Source organism: Eptesicus fuscus, chromosome 22 (assembly GCF_027574615.1).
Source record: "Eptesicus fuscus isolate TK198812 chromosome 22, DD_ASM_mEF_20220401, whole genome shotgun sequence".
Classification (NCBI taxonomy): domain Eukaryota; kingdom Metazoa; phylum Chordata; class Mammalia; order Chiroptera; family Vespertilionidae; genus Eptesicus; species Eptesicus fuscus.
The window spans coordinates 35,552,335-35,577,465 of NC_072494.1; the positions used below are offsets into that span (position 1 = coordinate 35,552,335).

At 46.0% G+C, this 25,131-nt stretch overlaps 1 protein-coding gene across 1 annotated transcript; it reads left to right on the forward strand.

Annotated features, from left to right (window-relative positions):
• Positions 1-2,477: 2,477 nt before the first annotated feature.
• Positions 2,478-23,939, forward strand: ELK4 (ETS transcription factor ELK4). The gene is made up of 5 exons (XM_008154197.3): positions 2,478-2,717; positions 15,372-15,587; positions 17,347-18,213; positions 18,880-18,996; positions 20,602-23,939. Exons 2-5 carry the CDS (start codon positions 15,381-15,383, stop codon positions 20,698-20,700), a joined length of 1,290 nt encoding a protein of 429 aa, XP_008152419.2. The 5' UTR covers positions 2,478-2,717; positions 15,372-15,380; the 3' UTR covers positions 20,701-23,939.
• The last annotated feature ends 1,192 nt before the right edge of the window (positions 23,940-25,131 follow it).

Genomic DNA, 25,131 nt, shown 5'->3' on the forward strand with positions numbered 1-25,131 from the left:
AAATGCTGCCAAATTCAATATACAGCAAGCCTGCATTTTATTTTTTAAAAAATTCTTAAAGTTTATTTATTTATTTTTAAATCCTCACCCGAGGATATTTTTCCATAAATTTTTAGGGAGAGTGGAAGAGAGAGGGAAAGACAGAGAGAAATACCGGTGTGAGAGAAACACATCAATTGATTGCCTCCTGCATGAGGCCTGACCAGGGGCCTGGGCCGGGGAGGAGCCTGCAACCGAGGTACGTGCCCTTGACAAGAATGGAACCCCGGACCCTTCGGTTCGCAGGCCGAAGTTCGTCCACTGAGCCAAACCAGCTATGGCCTGCAATTTATTTTTAAAGGTAGGTTTTCCTCTGTCTAAGATTCAGTTCCCACATATACAATAATTACAGGTCATTTAACAAGCGCTCAAAGCAAATTTGATTTGAGATAGTCCTCAATAGCTAAGGCTAAGATTGGAATCTATGTATCTGGAGGGAAAATGTCCCAACAAGATAACAAAAAAGCACAACTGTTTTGGTTGACCAATATAACCACGATGGAGTTTGCAAAAGCAGGACCATCTGCTGTGTGAGGAGCCATGGAGAGAGATTCTGTATTTATAGAATCCTGAGTGGGAAAACCAGGCACAGGAATAAACTTTTTTTCTCCCGAGTCCACTCATCTGAAATCTATTTTTCTTCTAGTTTCTGTCAACATATACTGTTGTTGTTGTTTTAAGACAATTTAATAGCAGACAGACTTGCTATGAAGAACTCCCAAAGCAGGATCTTTTCCTAAAATACATTGCAATTGACAATACTGTCGGTTCAGTCTCAGGGGGTTATGATGCAACTGTGGACCCCGAGGCTGACTCAGGTGTTCATTGCTCACCAGGGCAGAGCAGGGTAGGACTCCACCACCATCAACTGTTCTTAGTATGGGCCTTTAAAAAGGAACCTTTCTATAAACAAATGTCTCCAGTGGATGTACCGTAGCCGACCTGAGAAATTCTTATTTTTCCTCTTGGTTTTTTTAAATGGAAGCTATTGCAAGGAAAATTTTTATATTAGGTGCCAAGAGTGGTAGGCTGTTTCATATAGTCCATGTTCCTTTAAAAACGCATTATTTCTTACATCCTTTGGTAAAATTAGAGAATCTGACATCTTTTGGTAGCGTTGCTTTTACAGGAATACCTCTGTGTATTAGAATTACTCTGTATCATGGTGGAGAAGGTTGGAAATCAAAGGGAGAGGTGATTTCTCTTTCAAAAGCCTATAAAGGAATGATAGGGTCATGTTTCACTCAGTGAATTCAATGAATTTTACCCTGAATCCAACTGTGGGGTGGGGGAGGAATAAGGGACATCATTATTTACCCGGTGCCTACGATGTGCCACGTAATACCCTAAGCACATTAATATAGCCTTTATCTCTTTTAAGTGTTCTCAGCAATGCTCATCATCACCTGCATTGTACCTGAGGGACTGAGGTTCAGAGAGGTTAAGCAACTCACTGCAGGTCACACAGCTCCTAAGTGGGTAGGCACAAGTAGCTCCGACACTGGCCTGTCTTTGGTTTCCTGTTAAGTAGAACAGGCAATCTATTTCGTGGAGGTTTCGTTCAGCAGTCCAGCTAATTGACTGCGCATCCCTCCTGCTGCTAAATTATTTAAGGAGCCTCTTGTACCACGTGTGACCTGGTTCCTTAAGAATTACAGCTAATGAGAACCTTCTGGGCTAGAGACTCTGCAGGGTGATGTATGCACCTGATCTCCTTTCATTATCGCAAGTGGAAGAGGTGGCGTTTTCTCCATGTTACAGAAGACGAGCTGTCTTGGGAGGTTAAGAAAGTTGCTAAGATCACCGAGTGAGTGGGGGGTAGAGCCAGGACTGGACTCAGGTCTGACCCCAAGGCCAGAACGAGCTGCCCCACGACACCCGAGCTCCACGTGCCCGTCCCCAGGCTAGAGAGCCTGGGTGCGGATTTAACATTTATCAGGTGTCTGCGGTGTCCCGGGATCGGGCACGTGGACGAGAAAGCTGCGGTGGCCCCAACTTCTCCGTCCTCGCCGCGGGGGAGAAGGCTGCACCGGGCAGCACCCGGCTCGGCAGCGAGAGACGAGGTCCCGGGGCGGCGCCGGGCGGGAGAAACGCGGGCGGGCGGCCCGGGGTCCCGGCGGCGGCGTAGGTGCGGAGGGACCGGTCTGCGCCTCGCACACCGCCGGGCGGAGAGCGGCGAGGGGGGGCCAGCGGTGCCCTAAGAGCTCACGTCCGCCCGCAACCCGGCCCCGCGCACCCGGCAGGGGCGGGCGCGGCTCGGACCCCCCGGGGAGCGGCCCCCGCGGCCACGCCCCCAGAAGTGACGCGGCGGCTACGGCGTCCGGGAGGGGCCCCCAGCCGCCGGGGGGTTCAAGACGGGCGGCGGCCGGGGCGACTGGCAGGCAGAGCGGCGGCCAGGAACGCGGAGCGCGCGCCCGCGTTTAGCGGCCCGACGACCGCGTGCGGGGGCGGCAGGGCGGGGCGCAGAGCCGCGGCGGGGCGGGGGCGGCGGGAGATGCGGGCGGCTGCGGGCACCCGGCGGGCTGGGCTCGGCCGCCGCCGCCTTCTCCGGCTCCGCCGCGGGGGTCGCCGTGGCTGCCGCGCCGTCCCCGAGGTCCCGGCGTGAGGAGGAGGCGGCGGGCGGAGAGCAGCGTCCTGTTCGAGACGGAGACCCCGAGGGAGCCCCGCGCGCGTCCTCGGTGAGCGGCGCGCCCCGTCGGGGTCTCGCAGACGCCGCCCTGGGAGCATGGAGTGGGGTCGGGGGGCGGCGGGCTCCCCTGGGACGCTCCCCTGGGACCCTCCCCGGCGCTGTCCCTCGGGGTCCCGCCCTGTCCCGCGGCGCGCACAGGTGGACCCGCGGCGCCCGTCCGCTCCCGTCGCCCCTGATTCGGTCCCGCAGGTCCCGCGGGCGCGGGCGGCGGCGGCTTGTTGGTTTGTTTTGCTGGGGGAGGGGGCGCCGAGCGGGGCCGTCCGACCGTAGTGACAGGAAGTTGGAAACTGAAAGTACAGTCACTCGGCGCTCCCCGGGCCCGGGCGGCCGGCGCTTCCTCCGAACTTTGATCTTCCCCGCGGCGCGCGGCCGCCCGCTTCCTCCTCTCCGCGAGCTCGCCTTCATCCGGTGTCGAGTTTCTCGTCTTTTCCTACTTCTCGCGCCTGCGAATCTCCTCCCCCTTCTCTTTCCGCTTCACGTGGAGCTGGGCCGGGAGCTTAACGCCTAGGAAGACCCATTGGAGTCACCTTTTAGGGGCGGAATATTAACCGGCTCTGCTAGGAAAGAAGAGGTTTTGTTTGGGGGGAGATGCGCGCACAGTCGGCGATTTCCCGGCTTACTGCTGTTTGAAGTTTAGGGCGTTTACATCAAGACTCTGAGCTGTCTTCATCAGAACGGTTCGGCCCGTCTCTCAGGTGGTTGGGTCAGGTCTTCCCTCCACACTGCTTTGCAAAACGTGGTGCTTCAACTTTTAAGACGGTCAGAGGTGTTTTCGTTAAAACGTAGTTACGATTCAACCCCTCCCTCCAGCTCTCTCCTCATTGATTTTATTTAAGCACTAAAGTTACATAAGTGGAATTCATGACATTCCTAGGGAACTATTGTCTTCCAGTTGTATTGTAACATAGCAGTATACTTTTATTTTTAAATGTATTTTATTGATTTTTTTTTTTTTTTTTTTTTTACAGAGAGGAAGGGAGAGGGATAGAGAGTCAGAAACATCGATCAGCTGCCTCCTGCACACCCCCTACCTTGGTTACCAAGGTACATGCCCTTGACCGGAATCAAACCTGGGACCCTACAGTCCGCAGGCCGACACTCTATCCACTGAGCCAAACCGGTTAGGGCGCAGTATACTTTTAATAATATTCTCTTATGTAGGCTACTGTACAGTTAGACAGCTGGTTACTTTTTGACAACGACGATGATTTGATTCAAGACAAGTCTTGATACATTTTATAATCCGGTGTTGCATTGAAGCAGCCCGCTGGATTTGGAGACTTTTTTTTTTTCTGGGTCTCAGCTACTGTTTCTGGAAAAAAAGTTGGGCTGTGGGTCACCACAGCAACTGGACTTTGTGTATTATAAACATATTTAGGGTGGAAAAGTTTTAATTTAATAGAGACTTCCTTTCCCTAATAGGTTATTTCAACATGCTCCCTCTTTCATTTTAGCTCAGGGATTTGTCTACTGTCTTGGAAGTGTTAAGGTAGAATCAGTTGAGTTTTCACCATTTAGCCCCTCAAAAATCAGAGTCCTTAATTTGGATCAGGTGTTTCCCTCCCTCATTATATTTCTAAAAAAAAAACAACCAAAAAAACTTTTTAAACTGTGATTGTAGGAAACTTGAGATTTTCGTGAGAAGAAAAAGGGTTGTTTTTATTTATTTTTTGACTGATAGGTGGCAAGAATAAAAGTATACTTTTTGACTCTTCATTTCACCTTTGTAATTTTAAAATTGTCTTCTGAAATCTTTTTCCTTTAGTTCTCTTTTATGACTGAGGGAATCATTGGATTTCATATTAATAGCACACCTTTAGGAACTAAAATGAAGAGATTCAACTTAACCTTATACCCAGCGGTCCCCCAACTTTTCAAACAAGGAATAACCTGGTATCAACATTGAATGAATAAAATGTGTCTTTAAAGTGCCCTCTGAAGATGTCCCTTGTATGTCTTTGGTTTTTTGTTTTTTGTGTGTGTGTGTTTCGCAAAAGAAAATTCTCTTCCAGTACCTCAGTCCAAAACCACAGTGCCATTTCTTTTATTCTCAACAGCCTTTACCCCAGAGACTGTGGAGGGTAGCACCAGCATTTTCCACAGCAGTTAGGTTCTGCCTTAAAACATCAAACAGCTCAGCACGCTCGCTCCCCGAGTAGCCAGCCCGGTGAAAGTACAGGCACCTTGGAAACACCTGCACTTTGGGAAGCTCCCCTCTGCTCAGGTGGCACCTGCGTGCTCACTGTGGCGCTGTTGATGCTCTTCTGTCTTTGCATGTACAGCTTGGCTGTTATAAATCTGTGGGGCTCCGGCATGATCTACATGAGAGGTATCGAGACTTTAGGATTTGGTTTTGGGACTTTTCCCAAAAACATGGACTTATAGGCACCAAATTTGTAGTAGTCTTTACTTTCTTCTTCCTTTTCCCTCTTCCCTTCGCCCTCCCCCCATCCTTCCATCACCATGATCATTGAATTCGAACATTCACACCCCTCCTATAAGCATTCTTTTTTTTTAAACATATATTTAATTTTTTTTTTTTTTTTTTTTTTTTTTTTTTTTTTTTTTTTTTACTGATTTCAGAGAGGAAGAGAGAAGGGAGAGAGAGATAGTAATATCAATGATGAGAGAGAATCATTGATCGGCCACCTCCTGCATGCCCCCTACTGGGGATCAAGACCGCAACCCAGGCACATGCCCTGACTGGAATCGAACCTGGGACCCTTCAGTCTGCAGGCCAACGCTCTATCCACTGAACCAAACCAGCCAGAGCTGTAAGCATTCTTGATAATGAAGATGATATCTGGAATTGTAGAGACTTTTCTTTGGTTTAGCTAAAATTTACTAGGGAGTAGTTTTAACAGGTTTATAGTAACAAGCAATTGTTTAAATGGGAAACACACGTAAGTTAAAAAGTAACTTGCCATGAACGGGCATCAGAAGAAGGCCTCTCTGGTAAACTTGGAGAAATAACAGGGAACCCCCCTCCCCTGCCCCCCAGTGCTTGATGGATAGACTATAAGCCACTATTTGAACCCAGCTTAAGTGAGGTTTTGGGAAACTGGTTTCTAGTGGGCTTGGTTATTTAGCATTAAAGTAGCACTTGGTAGTTGTGGGTTATTTAGTATCTAATATGTAATAGTTCTTTACAACCGACTGGCCAGGTGTGAATGCTTCTGTCCATGAAGGGGAGTAGTTTCCCTAATGAACAGCAGGTGACCTGTGGTGAAAGGGAGTTGGATTCGTGGCCTCAGCTTCTCCGTGAACTCGGGAACTGTGGGAGGCATCTCCCCCTTTCTGTTCTTTGCTATTTCCCCACCTCTGCTTTTGGATGACAGTACCTCTGTATAACCGGCTTTCAACGTGATAACTCTGAGGGTAGTTGGGGGACATTTTGAGTGTCTCAGAAAAGTTATAGAAACCCAAATATTTTCCACTTAAGGTCCTTATCTCTGCCCTTTTTGGAAGCATGCATGGGTGACTCCTAAGGATCCCGGCCTCTGTGAGTTATACCTTACTAGAGGCCGGGTGCACAAAATTCGTGCACTTGTGGGCGGGGGGGGGGGGGGGGCGCCCTCAGCCCAGATTGCGAGAGGGCGCAGGCCAGGCCTAGGGACCCCACCAGTGCACGATCGGGGCTGGGGAGGGACACGGGAGGTTGGCCAGCCAGGGAGGGACTGTGGGAGGGCTCCAGGGCATATCCGGCCCATCTCCCTCAGTCCCAATCAGCCAGACCCCAGCAGCAAGCTAACCTACTGGTCAGAGTTTCTGCCCCCTGGTGGTCAGTGCACGTCATAGCGACTGGATGACCAGTTGACTGTCTGCCCCCTGTTGGTCAGTGCACGTCATAGCGAGCAGTTGAGTGTCCTTAGCATAGCATTAGCATATTATGCTTTGTTTGGTTGAATGGACGACCGGACACTTAGCATATTAGGCTTTTATTATATAGGGTTGGATTGAGCTTCTCAGGCCTACCTTTTGTAATGTTTATAGCAGTGATGGGCAACCTTTTGAGCTTGGTGTGTCAAACTTCACCAAAAAACTGAGCATAACTCGGGTAGCGCGTCACTTTGAGGAAAAAACATTATTTTGCAAATGTTTCATCCTCAGGAGCAGCAAATGTTTCATCCTCTGCGTGTCATCAGAAATGGCTACGTGTGTCAGTGCTGACACGCGTGTCATAGGTTCGCCATCACTGGTTTATAGTATTAGTTTGTTTTTAACCTCTGTTGAGATATAATTCACATACCATAAAATTCACCTACCTAGAATGTAAAATTAAATGCTTTTAGTTTATTCACAGAGTTGTGTAACCACCACCACAATCGAAGTTTAGAAAATTTAAATCACTCCATCAATAGTCACTCTCCCCTCTTCTTCCCAACCATCTTCCATCCCTCAGCAACTGGTCTACTTTCTGTGTCTGATAGATTTGCCTATTCTGGACATTTTATATAAATGGGATTACACAATACCTGTCCTTTTGGGTCTGGCTTCTTTCATTTAGCATAATGTTTTCAAGGTTTATCCACGTTGTAGCATGTATCAGTACTTCATTCTGTTTTCTGGATGGATAATATTCTACTGTATGATTGTATTACATTTTGTTTATACAATTATCAGTTGATGGACATCTGGGTTGTTTCTACTTTTTCGATATTATGAGTAATGCTGTTGTGAACATTCCTGTACAAGTGTCTGTGTAGACATAAATTTCCATTTTTCTTGGGTCTGGAGCAAAGGGTGGAATTGCTGGGTCATGAGGTAACTCTATTTAGCATTTTTAAGAAACCATCAAAACTGTCTTTCCCGTGGCTATACCATTTTACATTCCCACCTGCAATGTATGAGGGTTTCACTTCCTCCACATCCTTGCTAACACTTGTTATTGTCTGTCTTTTTAATTACAGCTATCCTAAGTGTGAAGTGGTATCTAAGGTGGTTTTCATTTTCATTCCCCTAATAAGCATCTTTTCATGTGCATATTGGTCATTTGTATATCTTTGGGGAAATGTCTTTTCAAATCCTTTGCCTATTTTTCTGTTTTTTTCTTTAATTGTAAGAGTTCTTTATAATTTTTTTATATAGGTCTCTGTGATTTGAAAATATTTTCCCCATTCTACAGATTGTCTTCTTACTTGATGATATTGTTTGCAGCTCAGAAGTTTCATTTTTTTAATTATTACTTTAAATAATTCTTTATTGTTGAAAGTATTACCTATGTCTCCTTTTTTCTCCCATTGACCCCCTCCAGCCCGCCCCAGGCCCTCACTGCGCCATAGATGCATGGCCTCCTCTGTGTCCATGGGCCATGCATATATGCATACAAGGTCCTTGGTTGATTACCTCCCACCCAACCCACCTCCCCTGCCTTCCCACTGAGATTCCGCCCTCTGTTCCATGCTTCCATGTCCCTGCATCCGTTCATCAGTTTATTTTGTTACTTAGATTCCACACATGAGTGCGATCATGTCATACTTATCTTTCTCTAACTGACTTATTTCATTTAGCATGCTACTCTCCAGGTCCCTCCATGCTGTCTCAAAGGGTAAGAGTCTTCTTTTTCCTGTGCAGCACAGAAGTTTTGAGTTTTTTGTAGTGTTTTAATGGCTTGACTTAATTGTTTTCAAGTCCTATCCCGATTCATTGAGATCTCGTTTCTGGATTTAAAGAAGGAAGTTTTTGTTTTTGTGTTGGTATTGTTCAGTTACAGGCTTCTTAGATGTGCTTATATGTATTTGGCCAGAGTTTTCGCCCTAAAGAATTCTTCCTGTTAAACAAGGTGTTTTTAAGTTTTATGAGAAAAACTAGGGGCCCGGTGCACAAAATTTATGCACTGGGGTTGGGGGTCCCTCAGCCCAACCTGCCCCCTCTCACATACTGGGTGCCCTCAGGGGATGTCCTACTGATGGCTTAGGCCCGCTCCCCACGCTCCTTTGTGGGAGGCAACCGGGCTGATCAGGGGAAGGCACCAGCCCCACCACCCTGCTGCTGCAGCCATTGCCAGTCACCACAGCCACCAAGGTGTTTTCATCAACACGGACTCCAGTCCCTTCACCAAGAAAAAATGACAACTTTCTTTAGGCATTTTCAAGATGTGTCTTTCATAGGATATGCTTTTTTTTTTTAATCCTCACCTGAGGGTATGTTCCCATTGATTTTTAGAGTGTGGAAGAGAGAGGGAGAGACAGAGAAAACATCAATGTGAGAGGGACACTTTGATTGGTTGCCTCCTGTATGAGCCCGACCATGGGCACCAGGCTGGGGGGCATGCAGGGACCCCTGGGCCGCACGCAGCGGTGGCCGCCGAGGGTCTCCACACACCCCAGAGGCCAGCAGCCAGCCCCCATCGGTGTGCGCCAGGCTGGGGGCGTGGACCCAAACTGCCTCTTGGTGCTGGAGCATTCCCAAGCGGCTGGGGGCACTATGGTGACAGGGGATGTTTCCACCCCACCCCGCCCCCAGCCCCTTGGCTCCTGCACCTATAGGCTCAAAGTGGCCAGGGGGCGTTCTGGGAACCCTGCCGCTCAGGACCTAAGCAAGGGGCCTACAGGCTCTGAGTGGCCTGGGTCCTGAGGATGGGGCCTACAGGCTCTGAGTGGCCTGGGTCCTGAGGATGTGTGCGGGACCCAGCCCCTTGGCGCCTGTACCCTTAGGCTCCAAGTGGCCAGGGGGCATTCTGGGCCCCTGCCGCTCAGGACCTAAGCGCGGGCCTACAGGCTCTGTGCAGCCTGGGTCCGAAGGATGTTTACGGGACCCAGGTCACTCAGCGCCGCATATGCAAATTAACTGCCATCTTCTTCGCTCTGATTGGCTGTGGGCGTAGCGGAGGTGCGGTCAATTTGCATGTTTGTCTATTATTAGGTTAGATAACTTTGTGCAAGCAGTTCCTTGCTGCTCCATTGCCTAACCCAGTGGTTTTCGACGGGATGGCTTTGCACCCGGGAGGACATTTGGCAGTCTCTGCGGGCATCTTTGATTGTCACAGTTGGGCAGGAGGTGCTGCAAGGCACCTGGTGGGTAGAGGACAGGGATGCTGCTAAACAATGCCCAGAGCAGCTTCCAGGAACAGAGGATGATCTGGCCCAGAATGTCAGTAGCTGGGAAACTCTGGCTTAACTAGGGAGGTCCTAAAATTTGGGATATTGAAGGATTTTTCAGCTCATGTCTTGATAATCAAATAAAGGTTACTAATCAAATTAAAGGTGGATTGCCCCGGCCAGTGTGGCTGGGTTGGTTGGGCGTGGTACCGTGCACGGAAAGGTTGCTGTTTGATTCCCGGTTAGGACACGTGCCTGGGGTTGTGGGTTCGATCCCCAGTAGGGGGCGCACAGAGGCAGCCAATTGATGTTTCTCTCTCACATGGATGTTTTCGTCTCTCCCTCTCCCTTCCTCTCTCTCTAGAAATTAACAAACGATTCATAAATAAATAAATAAATTAATTAATTAATGGTGGATCTATGTGGAGGAAATCCCTGTGGGCAGTTAGATGGTGACAGAATTTGCAGGTTGAATCAGGGAACATTTTGCCCAATTTTCAGTGCTGCCAATTTATATGTAAATTATAGTTATCATAATGGAAACCATTTGAAGGGGAAATACCAGTGGAACAGAAGTAGATTATTCTATACCCCCGGGCCACACTGAGACACACACATACACATCCTGGCAAATAAATCAACTGGGCTGATTAAGATAGATGCCGAAATGGTGGTCTCCTCAGAGAATACGACAATGAGCTTGTAAGATAAATTTAATAACAGTAATACTCTAGTGATTGGCAGGCATCAGGCTGCTCCTGTAATTTATGGAACTGGCTTTGTCTCCCAAGCAAGACCTCCCTTAAGCAGTGTGGCATGATTGAGCGTGTAGACTCTGGATTTGACTGCCTAGGTTTAAGTCTCAGCTCCATCATTTGCTTGTGTGATCTTAGACAAATTATTTAGCTCTTTTATGAATCAGGGTTTTTTCCTTTCTTCATTATTAAAGTATTACATGTGTGTCCTTATCCTCCCATTGCCTCCCCACTCCTCCACTCATGCCCTCACTCCCTTGGTGTCCGTGTCCATTGGTTAGGCTTATATGCATGCATACAAGTCCTTTGGTTGATCTCTTCCCCTTACCCCACCCTCCCCTACCTTTCCTTTGATGATTCTCTGTCTCTGGATCGGTTTTTGTTCATCAGTTTATGTTGTTCATTATATTCCACAAATTAGTGAGATCATGTGATATTTATCTTTCTCTGACTGACTATTTTATTTTATTTTTTTAATATATATTGATTTTTCTTTTTTACAGAGAGGAAGGGATAGACAGTTAGAAACATTGGTGAGAGAGAAATATCGATCAGTTGCCTCCTGGACACCCCCTACTGGGGATGTGCCCGCAACCAAGGTACATGCCCTTGACCGGAATTGAACCTGGGACCCTTCATTCCGCAGGCTGACGCTCTATCCACTGAGCCAAACCAGTTAAGGCTGACTGACTTATTTCACTTAGCATAATGCTCTCCAGGTCCATCCATGCTGTTGCAAATGGTGAAAGTTCCTTCTTTTTTACCACAGTGTAGTATTCCATTGTATAGATGTACCACAGTTTTTTAATCCACTCATCTGCTGATGGGCACTCAGGCTGTTTCTAAATCTTAGCTATGGTAAATTGTGCTGCTGTGAACATAGGGGTGCACATATCCTTTCTGATTGGTGTTTCTAGTTTCTTGGAATATATTCCTAGAAGTGGGATCACTGGGTCAAATGGAAGTTCCATTTTTAGTTTTTTGAGGAAACTCCATACTGTTCTCCACAGTGGCTGCACCAGTCTGCATTCCCACCAGCAGTGCATGAGGGTTCCTTTTCTCTGCATCCTCGCCAGCACTTGTCATTTGCTGATTTGTTGATGATAGCCATTCTGACAGGTGTGAGATGGTACCTCATTGTCATTTCGATTTGCATCTCTTGGATAATAGTGACTTTGAGCATGTTTTCATATGTCTCTTGGCCTTCCTTATGTCCTCTTTTGAAAAGTATCTATTTAGGTCCGTTGCCCATTTTTTGATTGGGTTGTTTATCTTCCTTTTGTTGTATGAGTTCCCTGTAAATGTTGGAGATTAAACCCTTATTGGAGATAACATTGGCAAATATGTTCTCCCATGCAGTGGACTTTCTTGTTGTTTTGTTGATGGTTTCTTTTGCTGTGCAGAAGCTTTTTATTTTGATGTAGTCCCATTTGTTTATTTTCTCTCTAGTTTCCATTGCCCTAGGAGCTGTATCGGTGAAGATATTGCTTCGGCATATGTCTGAGATTTTGCTGCCTGTGGATTCCACTAAGATTTTTATGGTTTCCTGTCTTACATTTAAGTCCTTTATTCATTTTGAGTTTATTTTTGTGTATGGTGTAAGTTGGTGGACTAATTTCATTTTTTTGCATGTATCTGTCCAATTTTCCCAACACCATTTATTGAAGAGACTATCTTGACTCCATTGTAAGCTCTTGCCTCCTTTGTCAAATATTAATTGAGCATAGTGGTTTGGGTCGATTTCTGGGTTCTCTATTCTTTTTTTTTTTTAATAAATCTTTATTGTTCAGATTATTATAATTGCTCCTCTTTTTCCCCCCCATAGCTCCCCTCCACCTGGTTCCGCCCCCCCCCCCGCCCTTACCCACCCCCACTGTCCTCATCCATAGGTGTACGATTTTTGTCCAGTTTCTTCCCACACCCCTTTTCCCCTGAGAATTGTCAGTCCACTCCCTTTCTATGCCCCTGATTCTATTATATTCACCAGTTTATTCTGTACATCAGATTTTTAATTCACTTGATTTTTAGATTCACTTGTTGATAGATATGTATTTGTTGTTCATAATTTTTATCTTTACCTTTTTCTTCTTCCTCTTCTTAAAGAATACCTTTCAGCATTTCATATAATACTGGTTTGGTGGTGATGAACTCCTTTAGTTTTTTCTTATCTGTGAAGCTCTTTATCTGACCTTCATTTCTGAATGATAGCTTTGCTGGGTAGAAATCTTGGTTGTAGGTTCTTGCTATTCATCACTTTGAATATTTCTTGCCACTCCCATCTGGCCTGCATAGTTTCTGTTGAGAAATCAGCTGACAATCGTATGGGTGCTCCCTTGTAGGTAACTGTTTTTCTCTTGCTGCTTTTTTTTATTATTATTATTAAATATATTTTTTTATTGATTTTTTACAGAGAGGAAGGGAGAGGGATAGAGAGCTAGAAACATTGATGAGAGAGAAACATCGATAAGCTGCCTCCTGCACACTCCCTACTGGGTATGTGCCCGCAACCAAGGTACATGCCCTTGACCAGAATCGAACCTGGGACCCTTGAGTCCGTAGGCCGATGCTCTATCCACTGAGCCAAACCGGTTAGGGTTCTCTCGCTGCTTTTAATATTCTCTCTTTGTCTTTTGCTCTTGGCATTTTAATTATGATGTGTCTTGGTGTGGTCCTCTTTGGATTCCTTTTGTTTGGGACTCTCTGCGCTTCCTGGACTTGTAAGTCTATTTCTTTCACCAGATTAGGGGAAGTTTTCTGTCATTATTTCTTCAAACAGGTTTTCAGTATCTTGCTCTCTCTCTTCTTCTGGCACCCCCATAATTCAGATGTTGGTACGCTTGAAGTTGTCCCAGAGGCTCCTTACACTATCTTCATATTTTTGGATTCTTTTTTCTTTTTCTTTTCCGGTTGGGTGTTTTTTGCTTCTTTTATTTCAAATCTTTGACTTGATTCTTGCGATCCTCTAGTCTGCTGCTGGATCTCTGTATATTATTTTTTATTTCAGTCAGTGTATGCTTAATTTCTAGTTGGTCTTTTTTCATATCCTCAAGGGTCTCACTAAATTTATCGGCCTTTTCTAGAAAATTCTTGAAAAACCTTTTAACCGTGGTTTTGAACTCTATATGCAGTTGTTTGCTTTCCTCCATTTCTTTGATTTGTGACCTGTTTCTTTGTCTCCGCATTTTGGCTGCTTCCCTGAGTTGATAGAGTGGCTTTGTGTGCTAGGTGTCCTATATGGCCCAGTGGCTCAGCCTCCCCAGTTACCTGAGGTGGACACTCTTGGTGCACCCCTTTGTGGGCTGTGTGCACCATCTTGTATTTAAGCCTTGATTGTTGTTGGTATCATTGGGAGGAATTGACCTCCAGGCCAATTGGCTGTGAGGATCAGCTGTGTCTACAATGGGAGAACTGTGCTGGAGACACCCTTATGAGGCAAGACTTGCTTCAGTGGGGCTTTGGTGCTCACTGAGTTTGCCCCCTGAGTGTGTCCCTTCTGGATCTGAGGAGTTGTAATCTGGATGGTCCTACTCTGACCCCTGGGTACACTGGCTCTTGGATCTCCAAGAAGGTGCTAATTTAGCCTCTGCCTGAGGCCACCTGACAGAAGCTATGGAGAGATCTGCAGATTCCTCTTCTTTGTTTGGGGTTTGGAGGTGCCCAGATGAGGCCCAGCTGTGAAGCAGTGCAAGCTGCTGCGGGGCCTTGGGCCTTCTTTTGGATGTTCTGGGTCTCTCTGACTCAGCTGCAGTTTGTTAGGTAAGTTTAGATTTCAAAGGACCAGGCCATTCATTGGCAAAAGCCTCTGCACACAGTTTGGATGGGGCAGAGTCTCAGGGTGTAGCAAACAGCAATGGCTTCCCGTCAGCCCTGCCCGGGTCTCAATGTCCCTTGATAATCGCTGCAAGCACCTCTGAGAGAAAGCCGCCCTCGAGTTCTGCCTGCTGCCAGACAGTCCAGTTTCTCCCCGAATGGGTCCCCAGAGTCTCGCCCAGAACTGGAGTTCAGAGTAGTTGGGAGCTTTTGTCTCCCTCCTGCTTGAAAAAGACAGCCGTGTACTCAGTTGCCAGCCCTCTCCGCGTGTGAGCCTCCGTACCTCTGCCTTTACTTCCACAGCTCCTCTGAGTCTCAGTGTGCTTTTCCTTTCTTTTTTTTTTTTTAAATATATTTTATTGATTTTTTACAGAGAGGAAGAGAGAGGGATAGAGAGCCAGAAACATCGATGAGAGAGAAACATCGATCAGCTGCCTCTTGCACACCCCCTACTGGGGATGTGCCCGCAACCAAGGTACATGCCTTGACCGGAATCGAACCCGGGACCCTTGAGTCCGCAGGCCGACACTCTATCCACTGAGCCAAACCGGTTTCAGCTCAGTGTGCTTTTCTCTTCCCTTCTAGTTGTAGAATTTCTACTTAGCCAGCCTTCCTGTGGTTCTGGATGATGTCCGTTTTGTCTTTTAGTTGTAGTTTTGAAGTTGTTGTGCAAGGCAGCAAATTCAGGTGTTTACCTATGCCGCCATCTTGGTTTCACCTCTGGGTTCTCTATTCATATGGACATCGGTCTATATGTCTGTTCTTGTGCCAGGACCAGGCAGTTTGGAGAACAGTGGCTTTGTAATACAGCTTGATATCTGGTATTGAGATCCCTCCTACTTTGTTCTTCTTTCTCAGGATTGCTACAGCTATTTATGAATCAGCTTTTCCATAAATAAAATAAGGCTGCAATCATGTCTGCTGTGGGGATGAACAGAAGTCATATATTTGGAGCACTTAAAACCGTGCCTGATATACGGTGATCTGGGAGCGTCAGCTGTTAATGTTGTTGTGTCTCTCCCTGTGTGCCTCTTTCAGCTCATTGCTATGGACAGTGCTATCACCCTATGGCAGTTCCTCCTTCAGCTCCTGCAGGAGCCTCAGAACAAGCACATGATCTGCTGGACCTCTGACAATGGGGAGTTCAAGCTTTTGCAGGCGGAAGAGGTGGCTCGGCTCTGGGGGATTCGCAAGAACAAACCTAATATGAACTACGACAAGCTCAGCCGAGCCCTCAGATACTATTATGTAAAGGTAATACACGTCCACCCGAGAGCAAGAAGCATTGCTTCTCTTCTGTTCAGGTTATAGGTACTAAGATGTTGATTTATTTAATTTTTAAAATCTATATATATAAAAGCCTAAGCGACCGTTACGACGGGACGACCAGAATGACCGGTTGCTATGACGCACACTGACTACCAGGGGGCAGACACTCAACACAGGAGCTGCCCCCAGCCCTCAGGCCCCGATCACTAATGGGGCCTGCCGTCCGACCTCCAAGTCCCCCCTCCTCCCCCCCCCCCCCCGGTTGGCAGGCCCCGATTGCCTGATGGGGGCTGGGCCCCCAGGCTGGGACAGGGGAACCTGGGGTGGGTGGCGGCAGATGCAGCCTCTTTCCCAGGGGCCAAGGGCCAGCTCCCTCCTTAGGGCTGGCAGCCAACCTCCCAGGCCCCTTTCCCCCCTTCATCCCTCCCCCCAGCTAGCAAGCTCAAATTGGCCCACTACCTGCCCGCCATGGTGGTGGTTGCATCCTCCCCTCAGCTGGCAGGTCCTGATCGCCCAATTGGGGCCGGGCCCCTGGGCTGGGACAGGGAACCAAGGGTGGGTGGTGGCAGATGTAGGTGGCAAGGGAAGGATGATGGGGGGAGACAGGGAACCATGCGGTGGCGGAACGTGGGTGGCAAGGGAAGGAGGAGGCGGGGAGGTGGGGGACCTGATCAGCCCGGATCGTCAGCCAGGCCTGGGGACCCCACCTGGGAATGAATTTCGTGCATCAGGCCTCTAGTTGAGATATAATTGAAATATGTTAGTTTCAGGTATACAACATAATGATTTGATATTTGTTTCCATTGCGAAATGATCACTGTCCTGGTTTATTTTAATCTAATTTATTTTATAACTTGAGCAGTTTGGAATTAGGATGGAGGCTGGAAATGTTCCAGTTGTCTTTCTGCAAACTGTTATTCAGTACCCCACCCTCATTGCACCTATCTTATTCCAAACAGTTGTCTGGAAAAGTAAGGATAGGGTTGAAATAAGGAAAAGGAAATCTGAGATTCTTGAGGATAAATATTATTTTGTATATCATGATTTACTTTAAAAATTGCCATAGATACTTGTTTCTTAGATTTACTTAGTTTTTACTTTTTAATTTAATCCAGAGAACACAATTAATGCATGCCTGTTTACCCATAGAATTGATTTCCTAGTTAAAATTTTTTTAAATTTTCTCATTTTGAATACACTTTGGGCCCTGAGGTAAAATAAATGACTCAAATGGATAGAACTGGAATGAGTAGCTGAGATCTTTATTTCTTTCACCTTTAAGTGATTTGTCTTATCAGCTTTGCTGTCTGAGACAGGAGTAAAAGCAACTACTGGAATTTTTGAAGGAAGTAGGAACCTTAGTGGAAGTGATGTTTTCCATTCCTTTTTGCTTACTCAGCATGTGTATGGCTTGTACCTTTGGGCTTATTTTAGATTGTGTGTAGGTCAGCGATTTTTGACAATACAGATAATCGGTTGAGAGTGTTAAGCAATTAAAGTCAGCTGTTATGTAACGTATTCAGTTCAGTTGTTAACACGACACGTAGAGGTCCTTAACTTACGCTCCACAACAGTAGGCACTGAGTGGAGCATGACTAGATAACTTAGATGATGTCAGGTGAATTTGAGGCTTGAAGTAAACTGCTTGTCACACAGAGGAGACACCATTAGGTCCGTTCTTTCACGCGCTACGCGAGATGAGATCCTAAGAAAGTATAAGAATGCTGCTTTTATTTATCTACAGAATATCATAAAGAAAGTGAATGGTCAGAAGTTCGTGTACAAGTTCGTGTCGTACCCGGAGATTCTGAGCATGGACCCGATGAAGGTGGGCAGGATTGAGGGAGACTGCGAGGCCTTGGGCGCCGGCGAGGTCGGCGGCGGTCCCAGAGACGTGGAGAGCGGAGGGAAGGAGAGGCCCCCGCAGGCCGGTGCCAAGGCCTCGAGCCGCAACGACTACATACACTCCGGCTTGTATTCTTCGTTTACCCTCAACTCTTTGAACGCCTCCAGGAGGAAGCTCCTCAAGTCTATAAAGATCGAGAATCCAGCTGAGAGATTGGCAGAGAAGAAATCTCAGAAGCCAGCACCGTCCGTCATTAAGTTCGTCACAACACCTTCCAAAAAGCCACCAGTTGAACCCGTGGCTGCCACCATTTCATCGGGCGCCAGTGTTTCCCCGTCTTCGGAAGAAACTCTCCAAGCGCTGGAGACGTTGGCCTCCCCCAAACTGCCTTCCCTGGAAGCCCCGGCCTCCGCCTGCAGTGCAGCCGCCGCCGCGTTTCCCGGCACACCCGTCCCGTCCCCTTCCTTCCCGGAGCCTCCGCGCACGCCCTCCCCGCCGCTCAGCTCCAACCCGGACATCGACACAGACATCGACTCTGTGGCCTCGCAGCCCCTGGGCCTGCCAGAGAACTTGGCGCTGGAGCCGAAGGACCGGGACTCGGCCTCGCCGGGAAAGGACAGAGCAAACACCTCGTCCAGATCCAAGAAGCCCAAGGGGTTGGAGCTGGCTCCCATCCTCCTGATCACGGGCAGCGACCCCAGCCCCCTGGGCATCCTGAGCCCCTCCCTCCCCACAGCTTCCCTTACGCCAGCACTGTTCTCACAGGTAGCTCCTCCTTTCTCTTCGGTGCCCCCGTGGTTTGCGTTCACTCACCTTCCCGAACAAAGCCAGATTTATAACCTCAAGTTTTCATTCTGCTATTTCGGTTTTTAAATGACCCCATGAGAGTAACCCGATCCCTTTCCTCAGTTAGGATCGCCAACACAGAAGGTTTGGAGTGCGGTGTTAAATAATTCATTGTTCCACAAGGAAAGAAATACTTTGGTTTTCCACTTCCTTCTATAGAAAATAAGTTTTCTCTCTTTTTTTTTTTTCTTGCTCGTATAAAAATCTTATTAAAAACAAACAGGGATAATCTCAACTTGCTTAAGTATAACATTTAAATGGATGGCTCGCTCACAGACCTCATTATTAAGGAAAAACTACATTTGTGACTCAGTTACCCGTTATTTTTCCATACCTGAATTCAGGTTGGTTTTTCTGTTTGAGAAAGACCCTACAAAAAACAGGTTAGAAAATATTTTGACCTTTATCTTTCTTCAGTTGTAAAAAATAATCTTTGAGTATTTTTCTTGTGATAAAATGTCAGACTCGGAGAGATTTATAGCGAAGAGGACAGTATTTGGGTTCAGGGCTATTGTTGTATCACCACCAGGATAAAGCATAACCCCGACGCGCCACTCAGTGAATGCTGTGCTTTGTGTGTTGCAGACGCCCATCCTACTGACTCCCAGCCCCTTGCTCTCCAGCATCCACTTCTGGAGCACCCTCAGCCCTGTCGCTCCCCTCAGCCCAGCCAGACTGCAAGGTGCTAACACACTCTTCCAGGTAAGTGGCGTGAAGCCCGTCTCTTGTAAGGGGGCCTGGTAACCGAAGAAAGAGGCGGGAACACAGTATCCCCCTCTTCGGTTTAAGCATTATGTGAAACTCCTATTTAATGAGTATTCTTTAGTTTTGGTTTTGAATTTCTAAGTGTTAATTTCCTAGCCAGCAAACAGGTCAGATAAATATTCACAGCAAAGTTTCCTTTTCATTGTTGACCATTTACATACATTGGAGTTAGACCAAGAACTGTTCATCACTGTAGTAGATTTTGAGACCACCCAGTTTTTTTTTTTTTATCATTTTAAACTGTAGAAATCCTTTTTTATTAGGAAAAATATGTATACACATATATATTCATACAAACACACACACACATATGTGTATATATGTGGAGGGGATTTTGGACATACATTTCCCCTTTTAACTGAGGATTTTTTAAAAAAAGAAACACTTGAGATAGTATATTAAATACTCCCATTTCCTCCTCAGAATATACATTTATTAACATTTTAAATATTTTTTTTAAATGACTATTGTATTATCTCTTAAGCAAGATCTTAGGCATAGTCTCACAGCTTTTAATTGTTATTTTGCCCAGAACATCTAGACTTTATAACTGGTAGGCTTTCTTATGGTTGATTCATTTACTATTCAGGGGTGACTCCCTGGAGGATTTTCTTATGTTTTTGTGATTTAACTCTTCATTACTTCTTTTGAAAATGAAATGTTAAAGAAAATAAAAACACTCCTACTTCTGCATTTTTTGACAAAAAGTTCTAAATTATTGAGTAGAAAAAGTTGAGACTTTTCCTTGTTTCATTTTTCTTTGCCTCTCGAAAACGGGTGATTGCGTTATAGAGGGATCTGAGACCTTAAGCAAAGTCCTGCTCAGGTAGCTTCGGCCTAGAATCTCCTTCTAGAATTGGCCTCAGAATATATGATGGGGAACCCTTTTCTGCAGTGAGCACCCTGTAACTATTTGCACCAGTTATAAATAGAATTAACAGGTGGGTGTCTCTTTCTGGACCTCTTTTTGACATTCTGCGATTTGCTTTGTAATTGAGTATTCTCTGTAGGGTTATTTACCGACCTTTCTAAAACCTTCAACTGAAGTTAAATGCAATCCTGTGCACCTTAGGATATGAGGAAAGGTGTAGGTTTGTGCTTTGCATTCCATCAGGGCAAGCTGGAGAGCGTTAATATTTTATATTCTTTTCTTTTTCTTTTTAATTTTTATTGATTTCAGAGAGGAAGGGAGAGGGAGAGAGAGAAACATCAAGGATGAGAGCGGATCATTGATCAGCTGCCTCCTGCATGCCTCACCCCGGGGATCGAGCCTGCAATCCGGGCCTGTACCCTGACCCGAACCGAATCGCGACCTCTTGGTTCATAGGTTGACGCTCAACCACTGAGCCATGCCAGCTGAGCAACATTCTTTTCTTTAAAATTTTGTTATGACATCATATTCTTTCATGATAAACAATTACTGCCTTTGTCCTATGAGCCACTGCTGATGGCTGTCATGTTCTGGCTCAGGGAACAGAAGGGACAGAAAATGAACGTTCGGTTGAGTCAAAGGATGATAATGTCTTTTCTTTTCTTTCTCAGTTTCCTTCTGTTCTGAACAGTCATGGGCCGTTCACTCTGTCTGGCCTGGATGGACCTTCCACCCCTGGCCCCTTTTCCCCAGATCTACAGAAGACATAATGGTGCACTTGCAGAAAGAGAGAACCAAAGAATAAAGAAACAGAGGGGCACGCCGCACGACTGCCTTTGAAGTGAGTGGCGGACAGTTGCGCAGTGCTGGTAATAGACTATCGTGATTTTTGCTATTCCCGTCAAAATGCCTTTTTAGGATTCCCTTCCAAGAAGACTCAAGTTGGACTGTGTTTAACAATGCCTTAATTGGAGTCTGAACTCCACCTCCCTCTTTTTCTTTCTTTTATTTTTCTAACAAATACTTGAGCTTTGTGTTAAGGAAATGTTTGGTGGGGTTTAGCAGCTAGCTATGGTTTGCCAGAGCAGTTAAGAACGAAGTTATTCCTTCTGCCTTATTGGGACCCTTTGGTCAGGAAAAAAAAAAAAAAATTACGCTTTGAGCATATTATTTAAAGAAATACGAGTTAAATGAAATTGGCCATATCTCTAAGACTAAGTGTGCTTTGTTGGGTAACGAGAAGTGAGCTGTGCATAAGCAGGAGAGGAAAAAGACATTTCTGTTCCCACGGAGGAAGACTGGGGCTGGTTCTGTATTGCTGTGGAGTCTGACCTATGAGAAGCAACTCTGCAAAAGCGCATCCTACTTACGTTTGTTCAGGAGGGTCTCTCAGCCACACGTGTGTGATCTTGTCTGGGCCTGTCTACAGAGCATGGGGCTAGTCCGTTTCAGCGGAGGGAGACTTTTAAACCTGGAGTTTAAAACTGTTTGCAGCAGCCAGTGAGAACAGGGGGCCCCGTCTCCAGCACGGAAAAGTTGGCTGCTCGCGGGGTGCTCCCGTTCCACATCCGTGGGCGACAGCGCGGTGGAGGGCCGCTTTTAGGAGAAGAAGCCCGGGTTTGAGACTTAGAGGCATCTCTGAGTGAAAGATCCACGTGAATAACTTGAAACAGCATCTGTGGCCTTTCCCAGTTCGCGGATACATCCCTGCATGAAGGACGCTTTCTCGTTTCTGTGCCTTGCACCTCATTTTCTACCGTATGTTGCTCTTCTTTTAAATGTGAGGTTGAGAGAGGCTGTGACAGCTTTGAAGATGTAATTGGATGAAAAACCTCCAAATCCGTAGTGAGGCTAAGGTGTGCTGATGTCTTTGAATAGTTCTTTTTAAATTAGGGAGGAGCAGAAGTCCTTTGGGAATTCTCCTGCATAGGAATTAGATGGTTCCTATTAGTAGGGGAAAATTTGGGCCTTTGTCTCTACAGTACCAAGTTTATAAAATACTCCTTTGTGGTAATCAATGCCAGCTTTGTGGATGCCCCAAACTGAATTGATACCAACGTCTCAGTGGAATCTTTTGGCCTTAAAGTCCAAGATTAGATAGTATATGCGGCCATCCCCCACCCCCACCGCTCTGTCCATTAAACTAGTCTTTTACCCCTAGAAATAGTTCCTATAATTCAATCGCATGAACTAAATGGAATGAGGGAATAAAGAACTGAGGGCTCAAAAGGACCCTGATACAAACCAGCACCTTCCAGGTGTACAATCTGTTAAGTGTGTTTACACCCAGGGAGGAGGAGTGCTCGTGAAAGACGGCTGTGCTCGGCAGTGGCAGCGGAGGGACGGTATTCAGGGAGCTGCCTTTGCATTCGGAGCGTGGGAGACCCATTCCTGCTTCCTCGGGGTCTCAGCCGGGGCCTGTTCCTGAGACGTGCAATAGCCGTGTTGAGAGGTCGTGGTGTTCAGTAGTGATGCGGACAGAGTTCCCGGACGTCCCCCCCACCTTGCATCGTTTAGTCTGCATGCCTGTTTGAAAGTGGACCTCTCCGCAGCACTTTGGAATAGTTTTATTAGGTTGATTAACATTTTGTACATTAAATAAGTAAATTTTTAAAAATATATATTTTATTGATTTTTTTACAGAGAGGAAGGGAAAGGGATAGAGAGTTAGAAACATCGAAGAGAGAGAAACATCGATCAGCTGCATCCTGCACCCTCCCCACTGGGGATGTGCCCGCAACCAAGATACATGCCCTTGACCGGAATCGAACCTGGGACCCTTGAGTCCGCAGTCTGACGCTCTATCCACTGAGCCAAACCGGTTAGGGCAATAAGTAAATATTGATGGGTTGACTGAATTAGATATTTAAAATGGTGAAAGCACAAGAAATATCTTTTGGAATTAAAGGAGAAAAGCCATTGGTTTGTTTTCCCAGATGCTCTCTTTAGTAATTCACTGTTTCAGCACAGCGGTGCCTGGGAAGCGAGGACACCATTGGAACTGAGTCAGAGCAACTTCCTAGGAACGAGTGTGGGTGAGCCCTCGGTCCATAAACCTATCCTGGAGGCCTCTGAGTGGTGTGGGCCTCTCGGAGGCTGATGGTGACCTGCTTTCTCTGTGAGATCACTTAAGCTTGTGTGTGTGTGTGTGTGTGTGTGTCCTTTTTTAAATGAAAGTTTACAACCTTAGCTCAAGTGTCCGAGACTGTTCTATTTGTAAACTACCTCCTCCCTGGAGAAGTCTCAGCTTCCTGTTTTTTTGAACATCCATGGAGTGACATACCACTGCGGACCAGTACACTGGAGAGACTTCCATTTGGTAGCTGTCGCTGGTATCCATCGCGAGTCGCTTTGCCAGGATGAATGTTGGTGGGCAAAGGCAGCCTAAGTTAAGCTCGGGGAGCAGGCTGCATGAGTCTTGGAGCCCTCTGCTGCGATTATCCTAGCTCTCCGTCTGCTCTGGTCCATATCTACTCAGTTGTCTGCTGGAAACTGTTTAACTGCCAGGCTCTCTGAAGGGGAAAAGAAGCCCTTATATGTAGCATTTGCTGATTCCCATGTGAGAGTTCTCCCCATAGGGCTGATTTTAGCTACCGCATTGGAGCTGGGAAGGGACGTGCACAGCCGCACCCTCAGCCAGCAGCCCGCTGTCTTCCTTCCGCCCTGGGGTGGTGGATTTTCACATAGCTTCTAAAACATTTTTTTTTTCATATGCTGATTTTTAAAAATACAAAATTAAAACCACATGTCTGACGTCAGTAATCTTTTTTTTCATGGTCTGTCTCAGTGCTTTTGTGATGTTAGATTCCTCATGGCGTATTTTGTGTGTTCAAACAAAGGTGGAAACTGCCATTGATTTTTTAAAATATATATATAATGAGAATCCAAAAACCCTCAAAAGGTCAACCTTCAGCTTCTTAGAGTTAAAATATAGGTTTAATTTTTCTTATTTTTATGGTTAAAAAATAAGTTTAATTCTTTTTCTTCAAATTTTGATGGGAAAAGTAAGCTCATGAGCCTATACTATATAGTAAAAGGGTCTGGATTTATATATATATATATATATATATATATATATATTTTAATTGATTTCCGAGAGGGAAGGAGAGGAAGAGAGATAGAAACATCAATGATGAGAGAGAATGATTGATCAGCTGCCTCCTGCATGCCTCCCACTGGGGATCAATCCTGCAACCCAGGCATGTGCCCTTGACTGGAATTGAACCCAGGACCCTTCACTCTGCAGGCTGACACTCTATCCACCGAGCCAAACCAGCTAGGGCTGGATTTTTTTTTAAACTGGAAGAATTTCTTAAAGATTTATGTACTATGTTAGAGATTTTAAAAAGGCAGGACTATTTATCTGATACAGTTTCTAGCGTCTCCATATTATGTGTCACTTCAGCTTTCTGTTGCTACTATTACTTCAGTTCCCTTCACGTCTGGCAGTGTATGACATCATCAAGTGACATTGTTTCATCCTGACCTCAGAATGTGTGTTACGATTCTAAAGTTCTAAAGGCAGTTTTGTGTGTTTCTAGTGAATTTTAAGCACATTAGAGACACTCATTGGCATTTCAGAAAATCAGTCTCCAACCTTTTTGACCATACACCTTGATCAGTAAACGTTTTTGAACACAAATTCCCTCTTGCAAATTCGTACCTGTTAAGTTATACACCGCTGTACTAAGGTAATATGTACATAAGACAGACACAAAAACAGAAATAGGGTGGCATAAAAAGTAAGTCTTGAGGCCCTGGCAGGATGGCTCAGATGGTTGGAACTTGGTCCCGCACACCAAAAGGTGGCAGGCTCGATTCCCAGTCAGGGCCCATACTTAGGTTGTGGGTTCGATCTCTGGTTGGGGCGAGCGCAGAGGCAACCAATTGGATGTTTCTCTCACATCCACATTTCTCTTTCTCTCCCCCTCCCTCCCTCTAAAGAAAAAAAAAAAAAAAAGTAAGTCTTGAGTAGAAGTTCTATTTCTTCCTGCACTGGTGGCTTGTCTGGCCACATGCACTCTAAGGACCACTGACTCAGGATATGCTTCTTAGTCTGATATTGAAAACAAAAAACAAAAACAAAAACCAACCGTGGATGCTTTTGTTGGATGTATAGAGAAATCCTTTACATATTTGATCTGATTTTCATGTAAAATCTGTCGTAGTGATTTGGAATCTTTCAGGAGAGCTTGTCATCA